The sequence below is a fragment of the Solanum dulcamara genome, chromosome 7, assembly GCF_947179165.1.
Source record: "Solanum dulcamara chromosome 7, daSolDulc1.2, whole genome shotgun sequence".
NCBI classification, from domain to species: Eukaryota; Viridiplantae; Streptophyta; class Magnoliopsida; order Solanales; family Solanaceae; genus Solanum; species Solanum dulcamara.
This window is the reverse complement of record NC_077243.1, coordinates 25,823,144-25,848,053: the sequence shown is the minus strand read 5'-3', so window position 1 is coordinate 25,848,053 and position 24,910 is coordinate 25,823,144. Positions and strand designations below refer to the sequence as shown.

Below are 24,910 nucleotides of genomic sequence, written 5' to 3'. Positions count from 1 at the left end.
ATTGGCCTACTACTAAAATTGTGTAACTTGGACCGTATCCCAATAGAACAGATCCACATAAGAAAATTAAGAAACCTATAAGTATAACGTAACGTTGGCCAATATAATCAGAGGTTCTTCCAGCAGTGAGTGAACCAATTAAAGCACATAAATTTAGTATCCCTGCTAGAACTTCTCAAAAATAAAAATCTGGACAAAACTCAAACATTAATTCTTTACCAAACTTCATAACTTAATACCAACTTCAAACCAAAAAAACATAAGCATTCATTGTTTTGCATCTACCAAATTAACCTAAAATAAAATGCAAACATTCATTGTTTTGCATCTACCAACTTCAAGAAAAAATAAGTAAAAGCTATCAATTTCTTTGCACTATTCAGAACATGCGAAATCTGAGATCTCCCATTAGTTTTTCTTGTCTTCAACTTGCCCACCTTCTTCTCTCTGTCTCTTTCCAACTGGTTCTTAGTGACAACTTATTTTTCTTTTCAAGTGAGCTTAGTGGGTGAGTAAGGAAAATTTGTACGCTCGCTAATTCTAGCATGATCACCTTTAAAAGATATCACTCTATTTCCAAATGCTCTTTTTTATTCATCCTCATCTTCAGTTTTGTGAGATGTTCAGATATGACTTGAGGCCTTATATTTGGATCACTTTCAGGCTCTCTAGCAGGACCAAATGGTTCGTACCGTTGCTTTGTTAATGTAGGTGTAGGCATAAAATGGTATTCTTCCTCTTGTGTTGGTCTAGGGGATGAACTATTAATGTCATAAAGATGTTCATGAACTTCTTCAACTTCTTTTTCATCTTCTTCAGTTCTGGCCCTTTTTTTCTTCAATGTAGCCTCTTGTTCTTCTTCACCAAGCTGAAAATAAATAGGTTTATGTATTAAGAACTTACGGGTACAATTAGATATGTAAATAAGAAAGGCTCTTACCTTGCATGTCCTTGCATTATGAGTTGATAAACCACACTTACTACATGTCAATTTAGTTCCTTTTCTTGAGTGAGCCCACTCTCCTGCTCTTTTAATTGATGCATCATTTTCCCTAGTTCTTTTGATATTTGGTCTTCCAACAGTTTTCACAAGATCAGGTGGGTCCATTGCATGTTCTGGCAGTACATTCCAGAATTTTTCACCTCTTACAGGCATCAACTTGGCCATATATGTCATCAAGTAAGCTTCCTTACTGTACCACCAATTAATTTCAGTCATTGGCTCTATTTTCTGGTACAACATAGCCTTGATGGCATAGGGGCATGGAATGCCAGTCAACTGTCATGACCTACATGTGCATATTTTTCTCAACCAAGTTCACTGTGTGCCTATTGTTATGTCGGAAAAAAGACGATTTAAAATTAATTTCAACTTTTTAGAGAAAAAATCAAATTTAGAAAAGAAAGTCGCCACTTAATTTTTAAGAAAAATCAAGAAACCTTAATTTTAAAGACCCTAACATATTTAAGTCTTAAAATTAGAGAAAATAGATAAGGGTTTAAATTTCCACTTTGAGAAGGCATTAGCATTCAAAGTGACCATTAACTTTTGAAAATATTAATTTAAAAGGAAATAAAGATTTAAAAACTATTTTTGAAAAAATGATCAAGCTTATACATTGGAAATAATATAAAAAGAAAGTGAAGTTTATCAAAATGGATAAATAAAGGTAGAAAATCATTTAAAAAGTAAATTAACATGAAATGGTTTATTTTTATGGGAATCTAATTAACTGAAACTAAACTAAGATTAATATCTAAGCAATCATAAATAACATAAGTAAATCAATTATTACAAACCGAATTAATAAAAATAAATAATAAATAACATATGAAAATATGGTCTGGCACTTAGTTTCTGTACGTCTGGACTAAACTGTTATGCCACCTGCATTTTGGACTTTTGGCCCAATTCTACTCTATATCACAGTTGTATATACACTATATATAGTGTATACAACATTATTTCTATATATTGAACTATATACCACCTGTTTGCTCCTTGTATCTGTTGTATATCATTGTATATTAGATATCAGTGTATACAACATTGTTTTTCTGCATATCAGACTGTATATATACTACATATCAGTGTATACAATAATTTTTCACCTATATTTTGTGTATACAGCCCAATATCAATATTCAAACCATGTATACTAGCTTCCTTTCCATGTATCAACTTTCCACCAATTCGAGCAAGATAATGGAGACTCAAAATTCAACGATATACAACGATGGAGTCCAAAGATGAACTCGAATTTATATTACATGCACCAAAATAAAATTACATAAATATCTACTCATTTTAAGCTAAACCAAGAAATATATCATAATATTTTAAGGTACCAAATTAATGAGTCTCTTAGAGATGATTAACAACATATATATATATATATGTAGACAGAGAAAAAGAAAAGAAAGAAGAAATATATTCAAGTAACTAAAGGACACGGAATTAATATATACGCTATACTAACTCAAATTTTAAAGAATGTATTAAATCAATTAGGTGATTGAAGTTCTAACTAAATAATAACATAAGTATATTTTTGTTATCTAAATAATGTTGAAAGAAAAAATTGAAAACATAAAAATTTATATTGTCAAAGGAAACTACTTGGAAAAATAATGAACAAAACTAAGAGCTTTCATAAAATAATTCTAAAACATGCTAGCTAATTAATCATAACACATGCTAACTATAAGAAATTTTTATCATTAATCAAATTATTCTTAATACATACAAACTAAAAAACAAGATTACGAATCAACTAAATATAAAATATGAAATAATTAAATAAAATAAAGCTGAGAAAATATTTTACCTCTTTCCGAGCAGCGAGACTGAAGACGACGAATGAAAGACGACTTCACCACCATCCAAGAGTTTGATGGAACTCCAATCCATAAAAAAAAAATTAAAAATTTAGACTCGAACCTTCGTGGATTCAACGTTATAAGAACTCTGTTCTTAGCCTAAATTTTAATTTCAATCTCCTATTTTTCTCGAAGAAAAATATGGATTGAAAGCTAGAAATTTAGGCTAGGGACGAGTCCAAAATCCTAGTCAAGTAAAGAAAATTTCTAACTTTGGGATCGTCCAAAAACCTCCCTCTTCTTTCCCCTTCTTAATGAGAATATGAACTTTTATATAGGCTCCAAAAACTCCAAATTCTTCAAGAATTTTCAATGTCGGAGAATGAGATTTTATTTTTAGAAAAAACTAAATTTCAAAAATACAAATTATAATTAAACTAACCCTACTAACATTGTATTTAATAAAAAAAAAACTTTTGAGATGATTTTCGAATAATCATATAAATAGTAATCAAAGATATAGTTATATAAAAATATGTATATTATACTAAAATTTATAAAAAGATAAAAATAGTTAAGAATAACATGAAAATATCTTTGTTTTTATAAAAACTAATTATTTAAAAAATATTTGAAATTTAAAGAAACTCGATAGTTAATTTGCATTGTGGAGGATCAAAATTGGGTATCAACACCTATCTTCACCCTCAGACACTTCATACCCAAGATCACCATTGAAATCAACATTACATAACTGGGTTGTTTTCATATAGGCAGTGAACAATTTCATGCACCTAGGACTATAATTAGTAGTCCATTTGCTTGCATTCTCTTTCTTCACTCTTAACCTGTTCATTATTTTGATTCTTATATCTTCAAGCATTTTTAAGATTGGCTTACCTCTTGCTTCCCAGATCCAACACTTAAAGGACTCTGTGAAATTATTATCCACCATTTCATTTTTGCATATAGTATCCAAATATGCCCTACACCATCTTTGGGGTGGATATTTTACCAAATCTTTCGCAGAACTTGTTGACAATGCATCAAGTGCACTTAACTGGTCCTTAAAATCTTCATCATAAGTACTCTAAGTAGCCTACCAAAACAGTTTCTTTATCTCCCCTGAACTAAATCTTTTCATCCAGTTGGCTTCAATATGCCTAACATAGTACCTATAACCAATTAAAGTGAACAATTAGTTAACTAACTTAAAGATGAAAAAATAATCAAAGCATCTTAAAGAACCTGTGATGAGACAAAGGAAGGACATTATTCGCTGCTTTTAATAGTCCCTTTAATGTTAAATAAGTAAATACACAGTTATAAATTGTTATAAAAAAGGGACAAATTTATTCAAATAAATATAAGAAATTAGTTACCTTCTGCATATCAGACATAAAGGTAACACTTTCACCTTCTTTCAGATTCAATGAATTGTTCAGGAGTTGTAGAAACCATGTACATGTTCTAATTGTATTTTTATCCATTATAGCCCATGCCAATGGGTAGAAATAATTCTCACAATCTTGTGCCATAGCCACCAATAGTTGTCCCTTGCATTGACCCTTCAAGAAGGTCCCATCTAGTCTAATAAAGGGTCTGAAGCCTTCTTTTCAGCCTAACTTCAGTGCATTGAAGCAAATGTACAATCTTGAAAAACGTTCTTTTACCTTGTTCCAATCCATCCTTTGATAAATTGATCACAACATCACTACCAGGATTGCTCAACCTAATCTCATTTGCATAAGTCACTATTCTGTTGTAATCATTTAAGAAACTGCCCTGCATTTTTTGCAGGGCCATCCTCTTGGCCCTTTTCAACTTTGTGAGATTAGCATTCAAGTTGAATTGATCCTTCAAGTCTTGTCTCATATCCTTAAGCTTGTACTGAGGATTATTTTACACTTACTCTTGAAATATTGTGCTAAAGTAGTTTAGCAAACTCTAAGATTTTTAAATACATTCTCACAATTGTGATTTGTCTTCAATGTTTTAACCTTAAAACCTGGACCCTTACTATCTTGTGAAATAAGAAGGACAAATGGACAACTAACTATGGATCTATACCATAATTTTGTTCTGTCACTTTTTTCCACTACTATAGGTTTAGCATTTGCAAGGGCATACAAATTCACAATTTTTCTTGCTTCATTCAAGTCCTTGAAGGTCATAACGGGATAAAGTTCTTTGTAATGACTGAGCTTCTCATTTACTTATCTAGTCTTTTGCATCTTAATGAGTTCTAACTCTTCAAAGTTATATTCATCATCATCTGACTAACCAATATCACTAGAACAACTTCCTGATTCAGCATCAATTCCATATTCACATTCAACCAAGTGTGTTTCACTGTGATGAATAATATTTGGGGTAGAAATAGTTTGTTCAAAATCATCAACAACAAAGAAATGAATCCACCTTAAACTGTTCATTCAATAAGCTTTGGAGTGTCCTAATACCTTCAGTCCCTTCAGTCAAGTAAGATTTTCCAGAAGACAATTTCATAAGTAATTGTTTCACAAGCAGAAAGTCAAAGTTACCTGTGTACTCTTCCACTATCTTATCATACTCTATAAGATGTGAATCAGTATCTCTCCTAGTAGCAACATACTTTTTGTCATATTCTAGTTGTGGTTTTGTAATCCATTTACCCCCATAATGCAACATAAGGTCAACCAAAAGATGTGTCATATTGAACTGGAAAAAAGCAACATAATGGACCTCAAATCAATACAGTAATCATTTTAGAAATCTATATTAAAATAAAGCAAAAACATAAATGGGCCACTTTTATATTACAACATAAACAATTGAGGGAAAGATTCTCAACTAACAGGCCCTAATAAACAATGAAAAGGGGCATTGGGACCACACACATCATGAAAAAGGACATTTCAAATAGATGTTGACACATACTACAAAAGAATAGAATTTGACCATTATAAAATTCTCAAAAGATTACAAAAATCCTAACTTGCCTATGCACAATGAATAAGAGACGAAACCACATGAATACTACTATTTTAACTCAAACAAATAAATAATTATTCCCCAAGTCTAACATAACAGAAAAGGACCACCATATACAAGACAAAATTCTCAAAAGATTACAACAATCGTAACTCATCCCAATGCACAAATTAATCAGACCTAAAATCACATGAATACTACTATTTGAACTCAAATAAGCAAGTAATTGATTCACTAATCTAACATACCAGAAGATTACGTAAATCTTAAACCCTAACAATGTTGCTTTGAAATCGTAAAATCTGAAAATTGGCTTAAAAATAATACAACAGGACAAATGATTTACTAACCTACAAAGGGAAGCCACAGATATCTGCAGATGATGCTTCGAAATCTAGAAATGAAGAGAGTTATCTGAAAATTTTGTGGGGAAGCTTAAAATGGAGAAAAGAACGATTATGGTCTTTTAATGGGTTGGGTCTTTTTAATCGGTTGGTCTTTTAATGGGTTGGGTCTTTTCAATGGGTTGGTTCTTTTAATGGGTTGGGTCTTTTAATTGGAATGGGGTAGGGTGGGTGCTTATGTGGACATCCTATGTGGCATAAATTAATACACATAGGATGCCACATTTCATTCCGTCAAATAGAAGGGTAAAAGTGACCTAATAGTATAACGAAAGGGTAGTTTTGAGCCCAAAAATAGTTGAAAGGTATATTTGAGCTATTTCAAATAGTTGAAGGATATTTTTAGTCCTTTTTCATTGTAAAAATAATGATTAGGTAATAATTGCATAGATATTAGGTGATATGACATTTAGTGAATCTTTGAGAAGTCATTGTGTTGATTCCTTTGAGTAGTATGCCAAGGCTTTCCAGTGTAAATGCGTTCATGGCTGCTACTGTTTTGATGGATTAAGCGATTTTTTTTATTGGTATGATGATTTTGTTTTCAAGTTTTGATATATTGAGATAGGTAATTAAATATTAGGTATATTGTATTATATGAATATTATTAGAGTTATGATATTTGAGGAATTGATGCTTAACCCTGGGCTTGAGTTTTAAAGAATTGATTATAGAGTTGGGTGAGTTGTTGGGTCTAGGTTAAACATATATATATAATATTAGTGTTACTGATTTATTTGCTTACGAATATTGTATACTTGATAGATTGAAAATGTGAGACTTTGAAGAAAGTAAAAGCATTGGTGAATTAGCTTGCTTGACTTCGATTCTTCGGTTAAGATATGTTATGGTTTATTCTATATCATAGATAGACTCTTAATAGTGATTGATAGTCATTGAGTAATGTGTGAAGTTCACTATGCATTTAATTATTATGGTTTGAATGATTGATATGTTTTTGTGATTGGTTTGCAATCCCAAAACCATGAAATCAATTATCTTGAACTTGCTCTATCAAAAGTAATGCTTTGAATAATAAAGGCTTGATGAAATATTGTTAATAATAAAGAATAATAAATTAATTATATATTTGGATCGGGTGTCACAAGCCGACACAATATATTTGGATCGGGTATCACGAGCCGACACGTTATTATTTGGATCAGGTGTCACGAACTGACACGATATATTTGGATCGAGTGTCACGAGCTGACATGATATTATTGGATCCAGTGTCACATTCCGACACGATAATATTAAAGTAAAATAAATTAAATGACTTAATACTACCTAATCTCAAATAACTCATTTCCCAAAAGAGCGTGGTGTTACACCCCACACTCTTGAGCTCGGAACGTCTTCTTAAGTTCCCTAGACACTATCATGTGAGCCGTATAAGCTACAACACTATCAAACAACTCTAAGGAAAGAAGATTGTGATACCTCGCGAGAAGGGAGGTTGGAGATAGAGTCATAAGAATCCGGAAAGAGTTGGAGGCTAAGAAATGAGTCGTAGGACTCGATTTACCTACGTAAGACACTAAGTTAAGAGTCTTATACACTTAAGTTGCTTAAGGATATATCAAGCTTACGTAGTACGAATTACATAGGCTCTTAAAGTGAGACGAAATTACGAACCCGCGAGGAAGGGAAAAAGACGACGCGTTGCAGCCAATGGAGGAGCGACACGTGGCATCACCTCAAGCAAGCAGGTGATGCATCTATTTAGGGTCAAGTAGGTGATGCAGCTGCTTGGGGGAGGTGGACCCCGCTGCCATGTGGCAGCCCCTAATTGGCAGCATGACACGGTGGCCAATCATGGCTTGACACGTGTCATCCTTAGGGGCTGACATGTGTTACCACCTAGGGACACCTAAATATATGTATATATGACTAATGTATTCAGTTCTGATCCAAAAATATCAGCAGCAACAAGAGAAAAACAAACCCTAAGTTAAGAGAGAAAAGGGTGATGGCTTTGGGAGAAAAATAAGGTAAGTCCCGATTTCGTTCGGTAAATTAATTATATAGTGTATACCACGATGATATGGAAGTATTAGTAGTATAAAATCAGGATTTGGTGCAGCAAAAATCGGACAAGCTGCCACAACGATTCAGCACGTGAAAATAATTCTGAGGCGCGATTTCGGCGAGTTCTAGCCAATTTCGGGAAAGGTAAGTTCTTCCCCTCTAATTTGAAGTTTATGATGTTAAATTATGGTGTATTGCACACCTTAGGAGCTGCTGGAAGTTGGGTAAAAGGTTTGAAAAGTTCGGCGTTCGAAATAAACGAATTTAGAATCGCTATAGTTAAGTTATTGTCGAAATAAGGTGTTGTGTGCGTAGGGGCTGCTGCTGGTTGTGTTGTGGCGTGTTGCAGGGTCTAAAAGTTCTCTAAATGATGTGTGGGAGCTGCTGGTTTCATCCACATGACCCTCCGCTTTGCAATTAAAGAATTCGCGAAAGAAAGATTAAAAAAAAACTCTAGTTTTGGTATCTTAGTTTCGAGTGAACTGTTAGGGGTTTATATTGTGTAATTTTGGTCGTAATATGTATATGTATGGGCTGCTGGTTGCATTGTTGGTTGGCTGCAGGTGCTAAGGAAATGGTTGGGAATTCGGATAGGGCACATTATAGGGGAGGTGCTGCCCGATTTTCGTTAACATCCTAACTAGTTAAGGAACTAGTCGAGAAGGCGAGCGAAGGGATGAATGTTATGAATACTCGTGGGTAGTCTAAGTTGCTGAAAAGTCCAAGGTTGTTAATACTTACATTACTTCCATGTTAAATAGGTTTCGAGGACAACGATGTGGACGTGATTAAGAGAAGTCCATACAAGGTATGTGAAGCTTTTCTTTGGCGTGTTTTTGGAATAGATATGTAGAGCTATTCTTCTTTTCTTTTGGCATGTCTTAGATATAAGTTATGAATGATATGTACATGATATTTGGGATTCAATCCATTCATAAAGCCCTGAGTATGAGTCGAGACTCTTGTTTACTTCTTGATATTAGAACTTCTGTAATAGCTGAGTCATTGCCGTTTAGTCTTCTATGTGATGAAAATTAGTATATGTAAAGCCTATTTTTTTCTTTCCTTTGGAATGGCTTAATTTTAAGTGAAATGGTATATGATATAGGTTTAGAGGTAATTTCATTTACGAGCTTTGAGTGTAACTCATGACTTGTAATCACTCCTGAACATAAGAGTCTGAAAGTAGTCAAACTACTATTCTCGAGCCTGCTATATAATGAATAGAAAGTAGAGGTACTAGCTCCTCTTTTTAAAGGCTCTAAAATGGTAAATGCGTCTGATTTGCATAAGTTGAGTCTTTGACTAGATAATTGTGTCTCTGATTGCATAACTGTGTCTCTGATTACATAAACCATGTTTCTGATTGCATAAGCTATATGACATTGTCTGGGTGCATGTTTGTGATTCTTGAGGCCCCAACTGATGTAAGCCCTAATGACATCTAAAGGGATACCTCGGATAATTACTCCCCCAGTCTTCAGGTGACGGTTCACTTGACTGTTTCATCGAGTCTTAGATAATGACTTAGTTGCATATGGTTTCTCACTACTCTACTCGTGCATACTGTAACCCATCCTTCCTCGAGTCCCATGATGGGCCGAGATATGTTATCGTGCACAAGTGTTACTACTTCTTTCACCGCGTCCCGGGCCGGATATGTATAGTTCCACGCACGAGGAGACGATGTCGTACGTGAGGTGTGATATATGTTATATGTTATGACGATACGATTATTCACCGAGTCCCGGGCCGGCTATAATATGATAGTATATGTGGTGGAATAAGGAAGGAACACTGAGTCCCTCCTTAGAGGGCCGGGTACATATGTATATTATGATGGTACGCTATAGACGTACACCACTCCATTCACCGAGTCCCTCACTAAAGGGTCGGATACTTTATGTAGGCATGCATATGAGATTAAAGCAATACATTATGACCATGAGCCCCGCAGTGAACCGGGTATAATACGATGATATACATGATAAGATGATACCGTATACGATGGTATGATATCGTAGACGATGATATGATGAAATGAAATGCATTATGACACGATGATATATAATTATGAAGTAATGATGATGACACCGAGTTCACTAGAGGGTCGGGCACAGTATATGATGGTATATAGGATCACGTGTCCTAAAGTGCAGGTACAGTAATTTGTTAATTGTTATACTTATCCCCTGCATCCCTATTTCAGTTATGATCTTAGTTACAATGTGTTATGCTTTACATACTCAGTAAATATATCGTACTGACCCCCCTTTTCTCGGGGGGGGGGGGGGCTGCGTTTCATGCCCGCAGGTACATATGTTTATTTTGGAGATCCATCAGCGTAGGAGTTCCTCTCTGCTGTGTCGGAAGTGCTTCACTATTTTGGAGCCTAAATTTTGATGCTGGTCACTTAATGTATATATTTGTACATTCAGGGGTACGACGGGGGTCTTGTCCCGCCATATGTTGTTGTTACTATTCTTAGAGGTCTGTAGACATATGTATATGTGGGTTGTTTATAAGTTTGTTTTGACTGTGCCTATATGTCATGTTGTAAATGTTTTTATATTATGGCAGCCTCGTCGGCGCGTGCCCTTTCATAATATGATACAAACGAAAGAGGCTACATGTACATGAAAAAGTTTTAACTCATTGGTTATTTTTGTGAGTAGTATCACCTTGTTCATAGTTCAATATGACTACAACTGATAGATAGATATACAGGGGTCCAGATCGGACCCCAATCGCGGCCTACGGGGTTGGGTCGTGACACGTGGTGTGGAGGCTTGAGTCCTCAAAAATCCTTTTGATATTGTTGACTGACTACGTAATTATTTTATTGTATTGTCATTGATCTTGTTGTTGCCACCTGTTAAGTGTTATAGTTGATTTCCTACAATTACTTTATGCATATTGATTTCTATTTTGAGTCGGTCGATGATACTTACTCGATATATATTATCCTCTGTTGACCCCTACTTGTATTTTTCTTTATTTTATTTTATGGAGTGCAGCGAGCGTACCCGTGATTTTGATTCCCTCTCAGCTCAAGCCAATGTTCAGCATATCGGGTTCTAGGGTGAGCTATTACTCTTAGCTCATGTTAGATTCTCTTAGACTTGACATTTTGAGATTAGATGTCCTTGGAGTGATGACTTTCAGATTTTGAGGAACATTTCAATAGACTTTAATGATTTTTATTATTTTTTACTTTCATAAATTAAGCTTCCGCATTATTTTCGTATCTTAAAAGTTGGATTTTGTATCAGTGGTTCTCTCACCTAGGAGGTTAAGTGTGGGTGTCACTCATGACCATTTTGGATCGTGGCAATATTCCTTCTCGTAGAACTTTGACAAGAGATTGTTATGAACTCTATAGCGAACAAAGGCAAGTTTTGAAGAAGGTTTTCAAAGAAGCACGTCCAAAAGTTTATCTTAAGATAGATACTTGGACCTCTATACAAAGAATCACCTATGTGTGTCTGACAACCCACTGTATAAATAGAAATTGGAATTTGCATAAAAAATAATTTTTTTTTGTCCTATTTCTAGTCATAAGGGAGAGGTTATGCGGCTTCCATTACTAAATGTTTGCTTGAATGGATTTGGATAATGTGTTTACTATTATAGTTAACAATGCTAGTTCTAATGATGTTACGATGAAAGAAATGTCTAAGCAATTGAGTAATTGGAGAACTAACTTAATAAAGGGGGTGAGGGTGAACACCTTCATGTGAGGTGTATGACACATATTCTTAATCTTATTGTGCAAGATGGGTTGAAAGAAATTAGTAAGTCCATCAAGCGAGTGAGACAAGCTGTGAAATACATTAAGCAATCTCCCATAAGAATTAAAAAGTTTAAAGAATGTTGTGAATCTCAATTGATAACTTGTGAGAAATCATTAGGTTTAGATGTTCCTACTCGGTGGAATTCTACATACTTGATGCTTGATACATCACAACATTTTGAGCTTGCTTTTGAAAGATATAATTTTTATGATATTGAATTTTTGGATCATCTTTGTACCCATCTTTGTGAAGATGGAACTAGTGCAAGTATTCTTACAAGTAATGATTGAGAAAATGTGAGGTCAATGATAAAGTTTCTTAAAACTAACTTCTTACTTTGAAAGTCTCTGATTCAAAGTATGTCACTAACAATGTGCATTTTGTGGAAATTGTTGAACTTGATCTTATTTTGAAAGAGATGATGAAAAATGAAGAAGGTAATTTAAAAAAAATGGTGAAAAATATGATGATAAAGTCCAGGAAGTACTGGGGTGAACCAGAGAAAAATGAACAAGATGATCTTTATTTCATCTGTGTTGAATTTCTGTAACAAGCTTGATTATGTTCCTCTTGCAATTGTGGATATGTTTGAAAAAGAAATTGGGGACTAGCCAACTTACCTGAAAGCTTTGTTTGGTTATTATGTTAAGAAGTCATCAAAAGGCTCTTTATTTCCATCATTTTCACCAACATCATCAGGCAACTCATCAAGTACATTTAGTGTGAGTCATTATGACAACTTTTAAAAAAAGGAACAATGAGAACAAAATAATAATTTGAGAAGTATAAAAAAATTAGTGAAGGTTCATGTAGTAAATCATAATTAGATAGATATCTTGTCGAAGATATTGAGTCAGATAGTGATGGCTTTGATATATTAATGTGGTGGAAAGTTATTGATCCAAGATTTTCCATTCTTGCGAAGATGGTTCGTGATGTGGTAGCCATTCCTAGTCCAAGCATCATATCAGAATGACATTCAGCACAGGTGGTCTCATTCCTTTTAGGAGTTCTTTGACTCCTAAACTTGTGCAATCTCTTATTTGTCTTCAAGATTGGCTTAGAGGTGAGCCTATTCCAATCAATATTGAGGAAGATTTGGAGTATCTTAAGCAACTTGAACTTGGTAAGAATTTTATATTTTTAATTCATTATATCAAAAACAATTTTCTTACTCGTGTTTCATAACAGTTAACAAATTTGTTTTTCAACTTCGACCTATTAGTCTTAGCAATTTCTCTAATAAGATTTTATCTAAAATGTTAGCTGTGAGACTCAATTGAATTTCTTCTAGAATTATTTCTGAAAATCAATATGCCTTTATCAAGGGTAGATAATTTTTTGAGAACATTCTTCTTACTTAAGAGATTAGTATCAGATCTAAAACTACTTGTTGCAATATAGTCATTAAACTAACTATGTATAAAGCTTATGATAAACTCTGTTGGATCTTTCTAACTCTGTTCTTAGAGCTTTGCTAAGGTTTTTATTAAAATGGTTTACAGAATGCTTGCTAACAATTGGTACTCTGTGATCATTAATGGGACTAGATTTGATTTCTTTAAATCAACCAAAGGTCTAAAACAAGGTGATCCTTTATCTTCTGTTTTTTTTATTATTTGCTAAGATTCTTTCTAGAACCTTGAATTATTTGAATCATAATGAGAGGTTCATTAATTTCTCTATGCATAGCAAGAGACCACTGCTCAATCACCTTAGTTATGCTGATGATATTGTTTTGTTTACTTCTAGTGATAAGTGCTCCAATAAGCTTCTTATAAAACAATTGAATTTGTATCAACAAGCTTTAGGATAATAGATAAATCAAGAAAAATCTTTCTTTCTAACTCATAGTAAGACTCACAGACTGCTTAACAGAAGGATCAAAAGGTGGACCGGTTATAAGTAATCTCTTTTCCCTTTAACTATTTAGGTTGTCCTATTTATTGTGGTAGATTTTTTTTCTTATTTCTCTGATATTTTCAAAAAGATTCTAAACAACACTGCAGGTTGGCAAGGCAGACTTTCGTCTCCGGTAGGTAAGGTTGTGATTATCAAACACATTTGCCAATCTCAGGCTCTACATACCTTGCTGCTCTTATGCCTCCTGCCACTGTTCTTAACGAGACTAAAATGCAGTTTGTAAATTTCTTCTGGAGTAAAAAAAATGGTAAGTATAACTATCACTGATCTTCTTGGGAGAATATGTCCTTTCCTACCAAGAAAATGTGGCTTGGGCTTTAAAAGTCTCCTCGATATCTGCAACACTTTCTCCACTAAGAGATGGTGGAGATTAAGGACTTCTTTATGGGCTCAATTTTTAAAAAATTAAATACTGTTCAAGAAAAAATCTCATTTCAAAGGTTATTGCTTCTAAAAACTCTACATCCTGGAGGGATCTTCTTCGCATCAAGAACAAAATTGAATACAATATCAATTGGATGATTAATTTTGGCAATATCAAATTTTGGTGGGATAACTAGACACACAAAGGCTCTTTAAATCAATTGGTTAATTCTACTTCTAAACCCGATAATCTTAATGTTAATAATTTTATTATTAATTATCAATGGTAGTTGGGTGATATCAATGCTTTGACACCATTGAATACCTTGAACTTGATCAATAATATTTTTATTAGCAGTGAAGATATTAAGGATATGGCCATATGAAAATTGAGTAAGAGTTTCACTTATTCCACTGCCTTTGAAATTCTTAGAAATCAAAATGTTGCTCCTTCCATTTTTACTATATCTGAATGAATAAAATTCCTTTTAAGATCTCTGTTTTTATGTGGAAGCTTTTAAAAAATATCCGTTAGATGCTTCTTTATCCAAATTTAATATTCACAAAGGCCTTAGTTGTTCTTATTGCAAAATTGCATGTTAAGAAACCACTGATCATGTTTTTGCAGAAAGTGAAATGGCAAAATATACTTGGGACATCATCTCAAGACCTTGGGGACTTCACATGACAAGATATACAGTAAATGCTATCACCTGGAAGTGGTGGAGACATCAATCAAAGAATATTATCCATAAATTTCTACTCTGAATCACTCCGATGATAGTGTGTTGCAAAAATTTGGAAAGCAAGGTGCACTCAAAAATATAAACACAAAAAAGTTCTGCTTTTAATATATGTTTTTAATCTTTGTTTCAGATTAAGGTTGCCATAAAAAAAATTCAAGTTTATAGACTACAACTGGAATTGAAGCAGAGTTTGTCTCATGACTGAGAATTTTAAAGCAGTGATTACAAGCAAGATGATCAAATAAATTAAGCCATCAGGAACTACTTGGAAGCTTAACATCAATGGAAGTAACATCAAAAATCAAAATAGGGCTAAAGCTGGAGGTATTGTTAGAAACAGAATTGCGAACATGATTATGGCTTTCTCATATCCTATTCAATTCTGCACTTACAAGTATAGTGAAGCTCAGGCGGCTTTAACTGGTATTTCATGGTGCTCTAATCAACTGTTTGAGGATCTAGAAGTTGAGTTGGATTCCATGATAGTGGTTCAAATGATTAATAAAATTTGTAAGCCTCCTTGGAGGATTGCAGGCATCATTGGTGAAATAAAACTCTTAATTAGCCACTGAAATATAACAGTCAAACACTGTTATAGAAAAAGGAATGAAGTGGCAGATGCTTTAGCAAAATATGCCACTCAAATTCAAGATCCGAAGATTTTTTGCAAGAAGTTGATTTGCCAGAAGTGAATAAAGCTATTCTTAGGATTAATAAATTGGGATTTCCCACCTTCCGAACAAGAGCCAAGAAGACTGATACCTGACAATTCGATCCACCTTGAATACTTTTTTTTTATATGCATTAACAAATATAGTTTAAATGCATTAGTATAATTATTTTTCTTTTGTAAAGATCACTGGATCAGAATCTTAATAACATAGGATCTCTATTGTCCTAAAATGTAAAAGTAGTTTAGGCTTTATGTCCCCCTCCATTTGGTTGTTAAAATGATAGAACGAGGGCACTTTGAAAAAAAAGTTCTTTCACTTTTTTTGATATGGCTTGTAGTGGAAATGAATCTAGTATTGTGGATATGTAGTTACATCTATCAATGTCATGATCCAATTTAAGACTGTGACTGGCGCTAAGGGGAAGAGTCTCAAAGCAAGCCTTACCAAAATTCTACAGAAAGTTGGACAGGGTTTCCTCTATTTTTGAGCCTATCCAAAATTTCCCTATCTCAGATATCAATATCACCACAAACAACATCTCTAAATTAAGCCATAACATCCATCATCAATCTAATCGCCACAAAATAATATCAATACATCTCCAAATACGAAAAGAAGTCTAAAAGTAATCACATGGCTACAACACGAAAGAATACTCATGACCCTTATAAAGGAAATGACTATTGAGCGACTCTAAGAATCCAAAGAAAGGTCCAAGTAAGTAGATAACTTGTTTCCCGCGCGAACAAGTGTGGGGCTCACCATGGAATCAACTTGCTAGCTCTAGCTAACGAAATCCACGCCAATATCACCTATATTTTCTAGAAAAAATTAGCGAGGAGTGAGACGCTAGCTCAGTGAGTAATAAAACTTAATCACAACCGTTTTAATGAAGGACAAGTCAGAAAATATGCTAGTATGATAATCAAAATCATAAAATAAATGCTCTTTTTAGAAAACAATAACCATAATCAATCTTGTTTGTCTCATATAAGCAATGTCAACTTAACCATTCAGAAATAAACTCAGTAAAACCACTTTCGTATCAAATCTTATACTATTCGGGAGGTTTCCAAGGATGAATCATGTAATCAGTGCGGCTTTCTTCTTTAAAGAATAGTTCATAACAGTGGACCCCTCATAAAGGAGTCATATTCATATGAATAGGTCCCTACTCGAGGGATATCACTAACGGTATGCTAGTTCTACCTTTCCACTAGTGAGGGCTCTATCGGTAATTAGTAAATACAAAGTGCACCAGGTCTAACGAACCCGCCATTAGCTACGGGATCCATCAAGATCTACTCCTATCTATATTTTTCTTTATAAACAGTAGAAGAATTTCCAAAATAGTACGAGGCATTTAAAGTTCTTATCTAATCATATTATATAAGACTTTAAATGGAAAACACAAGTCAAAATAATATTTTTCAAGCAAATATTAAATTCTTTTGATAACGGTAATCATGTCTCAGTTATCAATAAACATGTCTCATAATAGCAAGTTCGTCTCAAATAATAATTTCGGTATCATATCAAGTAAAAGACTTGTCCCACATGCAAATTTCAAACATTCGGTAGCACATTCACTTTATAAACCATGTATAAATCATAAAAAGTTATAAAAGCTCAAATTATGATAAGATTACTGCTCACAATACTTGTGCCGAAATACCAATCTCATCACTCGAGTAGTCTATATAAATTCCTTCGGTCACACTATAAACATATTCATAACAATTTCGTGTTAACTTTTTTATTAGGCTATTTTATGCTAAATTTAGAATACCCAACCCCTTTTGGACTTCCTGTTTTTCCACCAATTTGATGCATCATATATATTCAAAACATGAATAATTTAGTTGGAGCAATAAGCTATTAACTTCATCTAATTTTTCCTCCTTATTCATCTACTTCTATAGCCGGAACTACATCTCATTAGCCAAACTTGCCTTTAGTAATTAAATTTTAACACCCAAAGTAACTTACCTAGACTAAGAGTCTTGACAAAGTTATTGAAGAAGAAAAGAACAAAGATATACCTCAAATCCGATAACAAAATTTATGATAAACTTCTTTCTCCTCCTACGCCCCTCACAACCCTTCCGCTTTTTCTTCTCTTCTGTGTTCGTTCACTGGAAAGGCACGCAGTAGCTTAATTTTTTTTTAAAAAAAATTCAAAGTGGCTAAAGGAGAATAATAAAAGGAGTAAGCTCTTCCCCTGAACGTGTAATGGGCTAAAGCCCACTTTGTTATTTTTTCAAAACATAATCTGATCTTTGTACCTCTTTTTTTTTTAATCAAATGACATAAATGTCCTTGTTTAGTATAGGGTATTACAATCAACTAGTGACACGTGGTAAGTAAAACACTTTTATGCATAGCTTGTTTGGTAGTTTTATATATTTTATTATGAAATATTTATTATTTGTCTAAAGAGTTTCATTTTCTCGCAATTTGAATGTTATTGTAGATTTGCAGTGGTTGTCTGGTTGAGCTATAAACGTACATCGCTGCATTGTTGTTTTCTAAGTTGCTGCTTGCTGGAACTAGAAGCTATAGAAGGGCATTATGTTGTTGGTCTTTTGGAGTTTTGGTTACTGATATTGCGGTGCTGCCTACTGGAAGGCTTAAAGAAGGAAACAATATTTTGTTATTGTGTTGGCCAAGCAAAACCATTATGTGAATGGCTAAACTTGGAGTATGTGAAAATTTCGCATGTGCTTGTTGGTTACATTTACTTATATACTTGTGTTTTCCCTGTTGCAAATTTGGTTGTTTGTATTCCTCTTCATCGGATCATTTGAATCCATAGAATGACTGTTTTGCTTCATGTATTTGGTTGAAGCAGCTATCCTAGGGTTAGAAACTTGGGCTTTGATTTTTTTGGTTATTTTGCTAAGATAATAAGCTACCCCTGTCTTCGTTTCTTTCAAAATGCACAAGATTTGGTATAGAGTCACTTTGATCTTTTTTGTACATACTTCCAAATTGTACTTGCCTTAATTATCATTTTTTAAAATTGTTCTTTTTTAGGTTAATTGAAATTAAGCATTAATCCCAGCTGGTTGGTGTTGTTTTGTTTACTCTGAAAAAATTATGATGAGATAAACGTTCTTTGTATGAGACTATGAATAAACTGGTATATTGTAATACTGCTAATGTTGTTTGATATATTAAATTCATAGATTTGACACTATTTATTGATGTATGAAGAAGTTTGATAAAAAAAACTCACAACTTGAAAATTGAACCGAAATAAATCGAATTGAAATTGTAAAAATCAAACCAAATCGAATTTATTTTAATTTGATTCGGATTAACAATTTCACCAAATAAAAAATCAAAAAATCGAATAGAATCTTATAAATTGAATCTACCCGACCGAACACCTAGCCCTAATAAGAAGCTCCTCAACCACTATGAATCAAAGTCTACTGTGGAACTTCTGAATAACCATCCGTAGAAGCGGACATAGCTGATTGAAATGGACAGGCTAAGTACATTTGCTGATCAGAACCCTTGAAGTAGGACCCACTGTAATTGCCCACATTCTAGGGCTTCTTAGCCAAAGCCTTGACATGCCCGTCTTGTCGAACTCCCTCCACTTCTTCACAAAGTTAGTTACCTCGTTGAAGCTCTTACAACAGAGGTCAACTTTGCATTATTTTCATGATTTAGCGGCTATATTTTTAAGGTGCGTTTTTAAAATATCTACTAAAGAAAATAATATATGTATAATTTTATTTAATTTTTTATTTGGTAGAATTCTGAAACCAATAATATATGATATATAACTAATACATAACAAAATATGATATTAGTAATACAAGGGTTATTAATACGAATAAGTATGATTAAAGACAACTATTCCCGATACATCAAATCAAACAATAATAAAAAGTAATTTTAGATTAACTAATCTTAATATTATTAATACATTTTAATTGCGTAGTTTATTAATAATTAAGGAATCTATATATGTGTAATGTAAGACTTAGAGGCCTTTTTGATTGTCTTATAAGTTGCTTTCAATTTTTTTGAGTGTTTGGCTGACCAACTTAAAATTATTTTATGCTTAAAATAAGCTAAAAAAATAATTGAGTCTGTTTAGCTTAGTTTATCTAAAACAACATATAAGATTAAAATAACTTATTAGCCAAAAAATTAAGTTGGGCTACCACAACTTTTTTTTAAGCTTATAAGCAATTTTCAGTTTATAAGTTGCTTAAAATAAGTTAAGCCAACATCAAAATGACTTCTTTTAAAATTCAATATTTAAGGAATTTTGTTAAATTAACGTCAACATGACTCTCTTTGGATATAAATTTACATCTTTAAAATTATATACTTGTTTTTTCCACCCAAGTTATATACTCCAATATATTTGATATGTTTAATTGTTCCCTTTTATTTATTTTATCTGTCTTAATTTGACTGAATATAAATTTAAGAAAATAAAGGATATTTTTGAATCTTATCGTTTTGATAAAAAAAATATGTGAATCGTATCAAAATATCCTTTAAATTTTGTCATCTTAGATTCTATCCGAGATATTATAAAATTAAAGAGTTTATTAAATATTTTTTTAGTTCAAGTAACATTTCTTTTAAAAACTCAAATAAAAAATAAAATATATAATTGAAAACAAAGGAAGCATGTAACATGAACAAGAAAATTACTGGGTGCATAAAATGTGCACCTTTTAACAGAGGTAAATGTGACCATTTTAAAAAAAAAGTGAAGTAAAGAAAAAAGAACAATTTCTTGTCAGATTCTAAAACCCTAAACCCCAAACACGTCGTCCCCCTTCTTCCTCCATCCCTCTCAGGTTTACAAAAGCGCCTAACTCTCCCTTTCATCTCTCTCAGGGTTACAAAAAAGCAGCTTAACAGTTGAGGTATTAAGGTTTAACGATGGCTACTTCACTAGTTGCTCAACTGCAGCGGTTAGCAGTCCCGGATACTGAGCAGCGTAAAAGACCATTCACTCGCCCTTCAATCTTGTTTGACCCTAAAGAAGCCGCTGATATCGAGCTCGACACCATTCTCAACATTGCTCTATCAGGTGCCAACCCTTTTTAAGCATTCACAATTCACAAATACAGCTGCTTGTTACTTGTAATTTTCAGTAGGATACCAGGAAATTGTTTTGGTGTCTACTTTTTTTGCTCGGTCCTCATGCATAGTCTTCTTTAATTGCTCCAAAATACCAGCTTTCAAGTGCCACATGTGCCAAAACCAATGACTAATTGTTAAGCTGCGCACTTCAGTGTTTTTGGGCTGAAGTGAAACAAGGAAGATTATTAACAGTTCCTAATTGGGATTTTCTGTATTATAAGAAATTATGTATTGGACAAATGTATCTTACACATGTAGATACACAGGGAAAAACCGAAGAGTTTTATATTCATTTTTTGTTCAAGCATTTGTGCTTCATATTTTTCAGGACTTTGATTGTTATTATTGTTATTGTGATTCATTTGTATCGGACATCATCTAAATAAAGCTTTTGCTGGTGTTTCTTATTTGTAATTCAGGTTTGGAGGTGTTAATAAGTGTTGAAGAAAGATTTAAGAAGTACAAAAATGACTTGTTTAGTTATGGGAGTAGAGAATTGGATCGAGAGTTGATGGGCATTGAGGAAAACAACAGAATCAATGCATCGATTTATTCCTACTTGCAGTTGTTATCAGGATATTTTGAGTTATCAGCAGCCCTAAAGACGTTAGAGTACTTGATTCGTAGATACAAGTAGGCTGCTCACTTCAGTTGTTGAATTTAATGCAACACACTCTTTATTGGTGCTTCTAAAATATTTCTATACCACTTGATTTGCGAACATTGTTTGTTTCATGCTAGTCACATTTGTTCTGTGTCTAACTCTTATCTGTTTTTTCTTTCAACAGAATCCACATATATAATATCGAGGAATTAATTTTATGTGCCTTGCCTTACCATGACACCCATGTATTCGTTCGAGTAGTGCAACTAATAGACACTGGGTAAGAATGTTAATGTTTGCATATCTCATGCGGTGGCCTTGGTGATCAGATACAGGAATATAACATCTGCCTGTTTCAGGAATAGCAAATGGAAATTTCTTGAAGGGGTTAAGGCTTCTGGTGCACCGCTCCCCAGGAAGATTATTGTGCAACAAAGTATACGTGACTTTGGGATCTTAGAGGTTTTGTGCAACTATGTATGTACCTGCCCCTTGTGTGTATACCTGATTGTCTTTTCGATTTTTTTAAAAATAAATTTATTTTGATGTCTTACAAATTTTGAATGGAAAATTATAGGTGACAACTTCAAAGAAGGTTGAGCCATCAAGGCCTGCCACTGGGTTTTGTACAGCTGTAGTATTTGAGGTCTTAGGATCACTCACTACTATAGACAGTGAGGCAGTGAGGAGAGTCCTGCCTTTTGTGGAATTTGGACTTCAACCGGGCTCCAGAGGAGGAACCGACCAAAAGGTTAGCTTAGTGGCTTTGTATGCGATAACAGTTTTATGTTATAACTCTGTTTGACACTCTTTTCCTTTTGCCTCTTGTCACCAAGGCCTCCTTAGACTAAAGATGTCGAGCACTGTTTGATACTCTAGAGTAGAGGTTGGCTTGACCTTTTATGTACAAATATGGAGGCTGTCATGTACCTATGCCGTGTTTGAATGTTAGTGCTACCCAAACAGAGATTTATGCATGTTGGGACTGCGATGTGGAATACAGCCACATTTGATGTGTTTTTGCTCATTCCAATCACGTTAACTTACATTGCTAAGTCTTCCCCTGTAGTGTCCTTTTTTGCCTAGTTGATTAAATGCGTGGCACATTTTGTATCGCTGGAGTTCCTTACATTCAGACATTCTAGAGGCTTCAATCCATATCATTCATTGATCTTTTGACTGGGACTTTGGCTTTTTGTAGGCTGGTGCTCTGATGATCGTAAGCCTGCTAGCTGATAAGGTAGCTCTGTCCCCTAAGGTTGTCAAAAGCTTGATCCGTTCCCTTGCTGAAGTTGCTCGAGCAGATGCAAGAGATTCTACGGACTTGCAGTGGTGCCGTATGTCTTTGATGACCCTAATCACTCTTGTCCAGGTATTGTTGTGTTCCATTCAATTTGGTAGAGATTATTTTGAGCATGCCTTCCCTCTGGTTTGGATGAGGAAAATGTAGTATGTGGTTCTTTTTGATATTTTGTATCTTAGGGTCTATACTAAGGGTCCGTTTGGACATGATTTAGGTTGAGTTGAAGTTGAAATTTTGTTTGAACATGCGTTTGGATTTCTTAAGTTGTATTTTTTCTTATAAACATGAAAATCCCATAATTTGTGAAAATTATCAAAACTTCCCCAAGCAAATCATTGTTTTTAAACAACGTATCAGAATATCATAAGACGTTGAATTAATAAATCACATATGTTCATGTTTCCTTTATAAATAAATATTGCGATTACATATTATTACAAACTTTCAAATACACATAATTTTACAAAGATTCACTGGTCCAATAAATCATCAATAATGGTAATTAACTATTCTTTCATGAGATCCTCCTAATCTCTTCACATGGAACATGAGTCTTTTTTTATTTGGTTGCAAAATTTAAAATTATGGGTCTTTTTTTGAAAATATAAACTTAAGGGTCAAGTTTTTTATTTAAAAAAAATTGAAATCACAATTTGAAATTCTGAACCCTACTTTTTGGAGAATTTGGGATTTGAAATCATGATGGAAAATTGACGTCGAAATTTCATGCAGATTTCTTAAGCAAACGCTCATTTGATATCAAAACTTGAAATCACGCTCCCAAATCCTATGGACAACAACAATAACAACAACATACCCAGTGAAATCCCACAAAGTGGGGTCAAATCCTATGTACAAATGCCCACTAAATATGCAAATTATGTTGTGTTCTAGAATTCTAGTGGAAAGTTTTGTGGACTTAGAAGACTGATTTCTTACACTATTACTCTGATTGTGTTGTATATTTTGCTCTTTATCACTTAGTTACCTTAAACGTGTTATTGTTCTTATTTTCGCTGATGCTTAAAATCAACCAACAATTAACTGCTTGTATATATTTTAAGACAGCTAGATATCTTAACAGATATGGACAATAGTAGGTGAGCTTCAAGAGTGTCTGTGAATTATGCTTCTATTTTTATTACAATCAACAGTCTGTAAAAGCTTAGCCCCAAAAAACTCAAGTAGTAAAGTGGTGGTTAGCAGAGAACTTGTTATTGTATGATTTTAAATCAGGAACTGTTGAAAGCATATTTATCTGTTTTATTGTTTGGTTCTAGGGGTAAACAGTGATTTTTATTAGTCTATTGCTGTATTCTTTTAGACACCATTTTGTTATAGATAGACAATTACATTTAACTGAAAAAGGAACTTCTGTGTGTCGATTTTCTGATTACCCCTTTCTACACAAAAACTAGGAAATCATGAAATCTGGAACAACATTTTTTAACAGGTTTAGTTGCCAACATAGCTTGTTGGAGAGTATCTTTGTCTTTTAGTATAATGATAATTCAGAATTTTATGTAGTATGCATGGTTCCTAATGAGAGCTTTGGATAGAACCAATTGAGATCTAAGCTGAAGGTAAAAGAGGAACTTAGCTGTATCTACTTTGTTTATGGTATAAGTTACTAATAGTTTTGTTGTGTGCACATTTATCTTGGACCTTCATTATGATAAAACGATGGACACATTATATGCAAGAGAGTTAATCCTTTAGAAGTAGAGTCTTGAGGATCAATCAAGGATAGGATTCCCAAGATGATAGTCTGTTCCTTCTCAAATTTCATTTCTTTGCTTGGATGTGATCCAATGAATTATTTGGGCTTTTCTGGTGGCTGTATCTAGAGAAATGGACATTTATCTAGATCGCCAAATGCTTAAAGTTTTTTAGATGTCAATATGATGTTAAGCCTATTACGTCTCCTCATCTGTATGTGTCGTGGTGTCTGTCTGTCTGCCCATACTCCAGATAGAGTGCTACTAGTTGTTTAATTGATTGAATATTGATTGCTGTTACCTTTTTTAAAAAGGCAAGTTGTTTATCTGATTGCATGAGGAATATCACAGGAACATATCCTTCTCTTTTTTTACAATGTTGACAATTGGCATGCTGGTTGAATTTTATATGTGTTCTAGCAATTGTTATCTATGT

At 33.6% G+C, this 24,910-nt stretch overlaps 2 protein-coding genes across 3 annotated transcripts in view; one reads left to right on the top strand and one right to left on the bottom strand.

The window, feature by feature from the left end:
* Positions 1–211: 211 nt before the first annotated feature.
* On the bottom strand, positions 212–5,381 carry LOC129896104 (uncharacterized). Its single transcript, XM_055971928.1, has 4 exons — positions 5,364–5,381; positions 2,829–2,900; positions 941–1,193; positions 212–868 (listed from the first exon to the last, which is right to left on the bottom strand). Exons 3-4 carry the CDS (start codon positions 1,175–1,177, stop codon positions 566–568), a joined length of 540 nt encoding a protein of 179 aa, XP_055827903.1. The 5' UTR covers positions 1,178–1,193; positions 2,829–2,900; positions 5,364–5,381; the 3' UTR covers positions 212–565.
* Positions 5,382–20,484: 15,103 nt separating this feature from the next.
* LOC129896511 (uncharacterized protein At3g06530-like) overlaps positions 20,485–24,910 on the top strand; it is a 37,150-nt gene continuing 32,724 nt past the window's right edge. For both annotated transcript variants that reach the window (XM_055972431.1, XM_055972430.1), the window contains exons 1-6: positions 20,485–20,796; positions 21,269–21,482; positions 21,638–21,733; positions 21,813–21,930; positions 22,031–22,204; positions 22,655–22,825. In XM_055972431.1, coding sequence (XP_055828406.1) covers positions 20,646–20,796; positions 21,269–21,482; positions 21,638–21,733; positions 21,813–21,930; positions 22,031–22,204; positions 22,655–22,825 — 924 coding nt within the window. In that variant the 5' untranslated portion in view covers positions 20,485–20,645. The remainder of the gene's footprint in view (positions 20,797–21,268; positions 21,483–21,637; positions 21,734–21,812; positions 21,931–22,030; positions 22,205–22,654; positions 22,826–24,910) is intronic.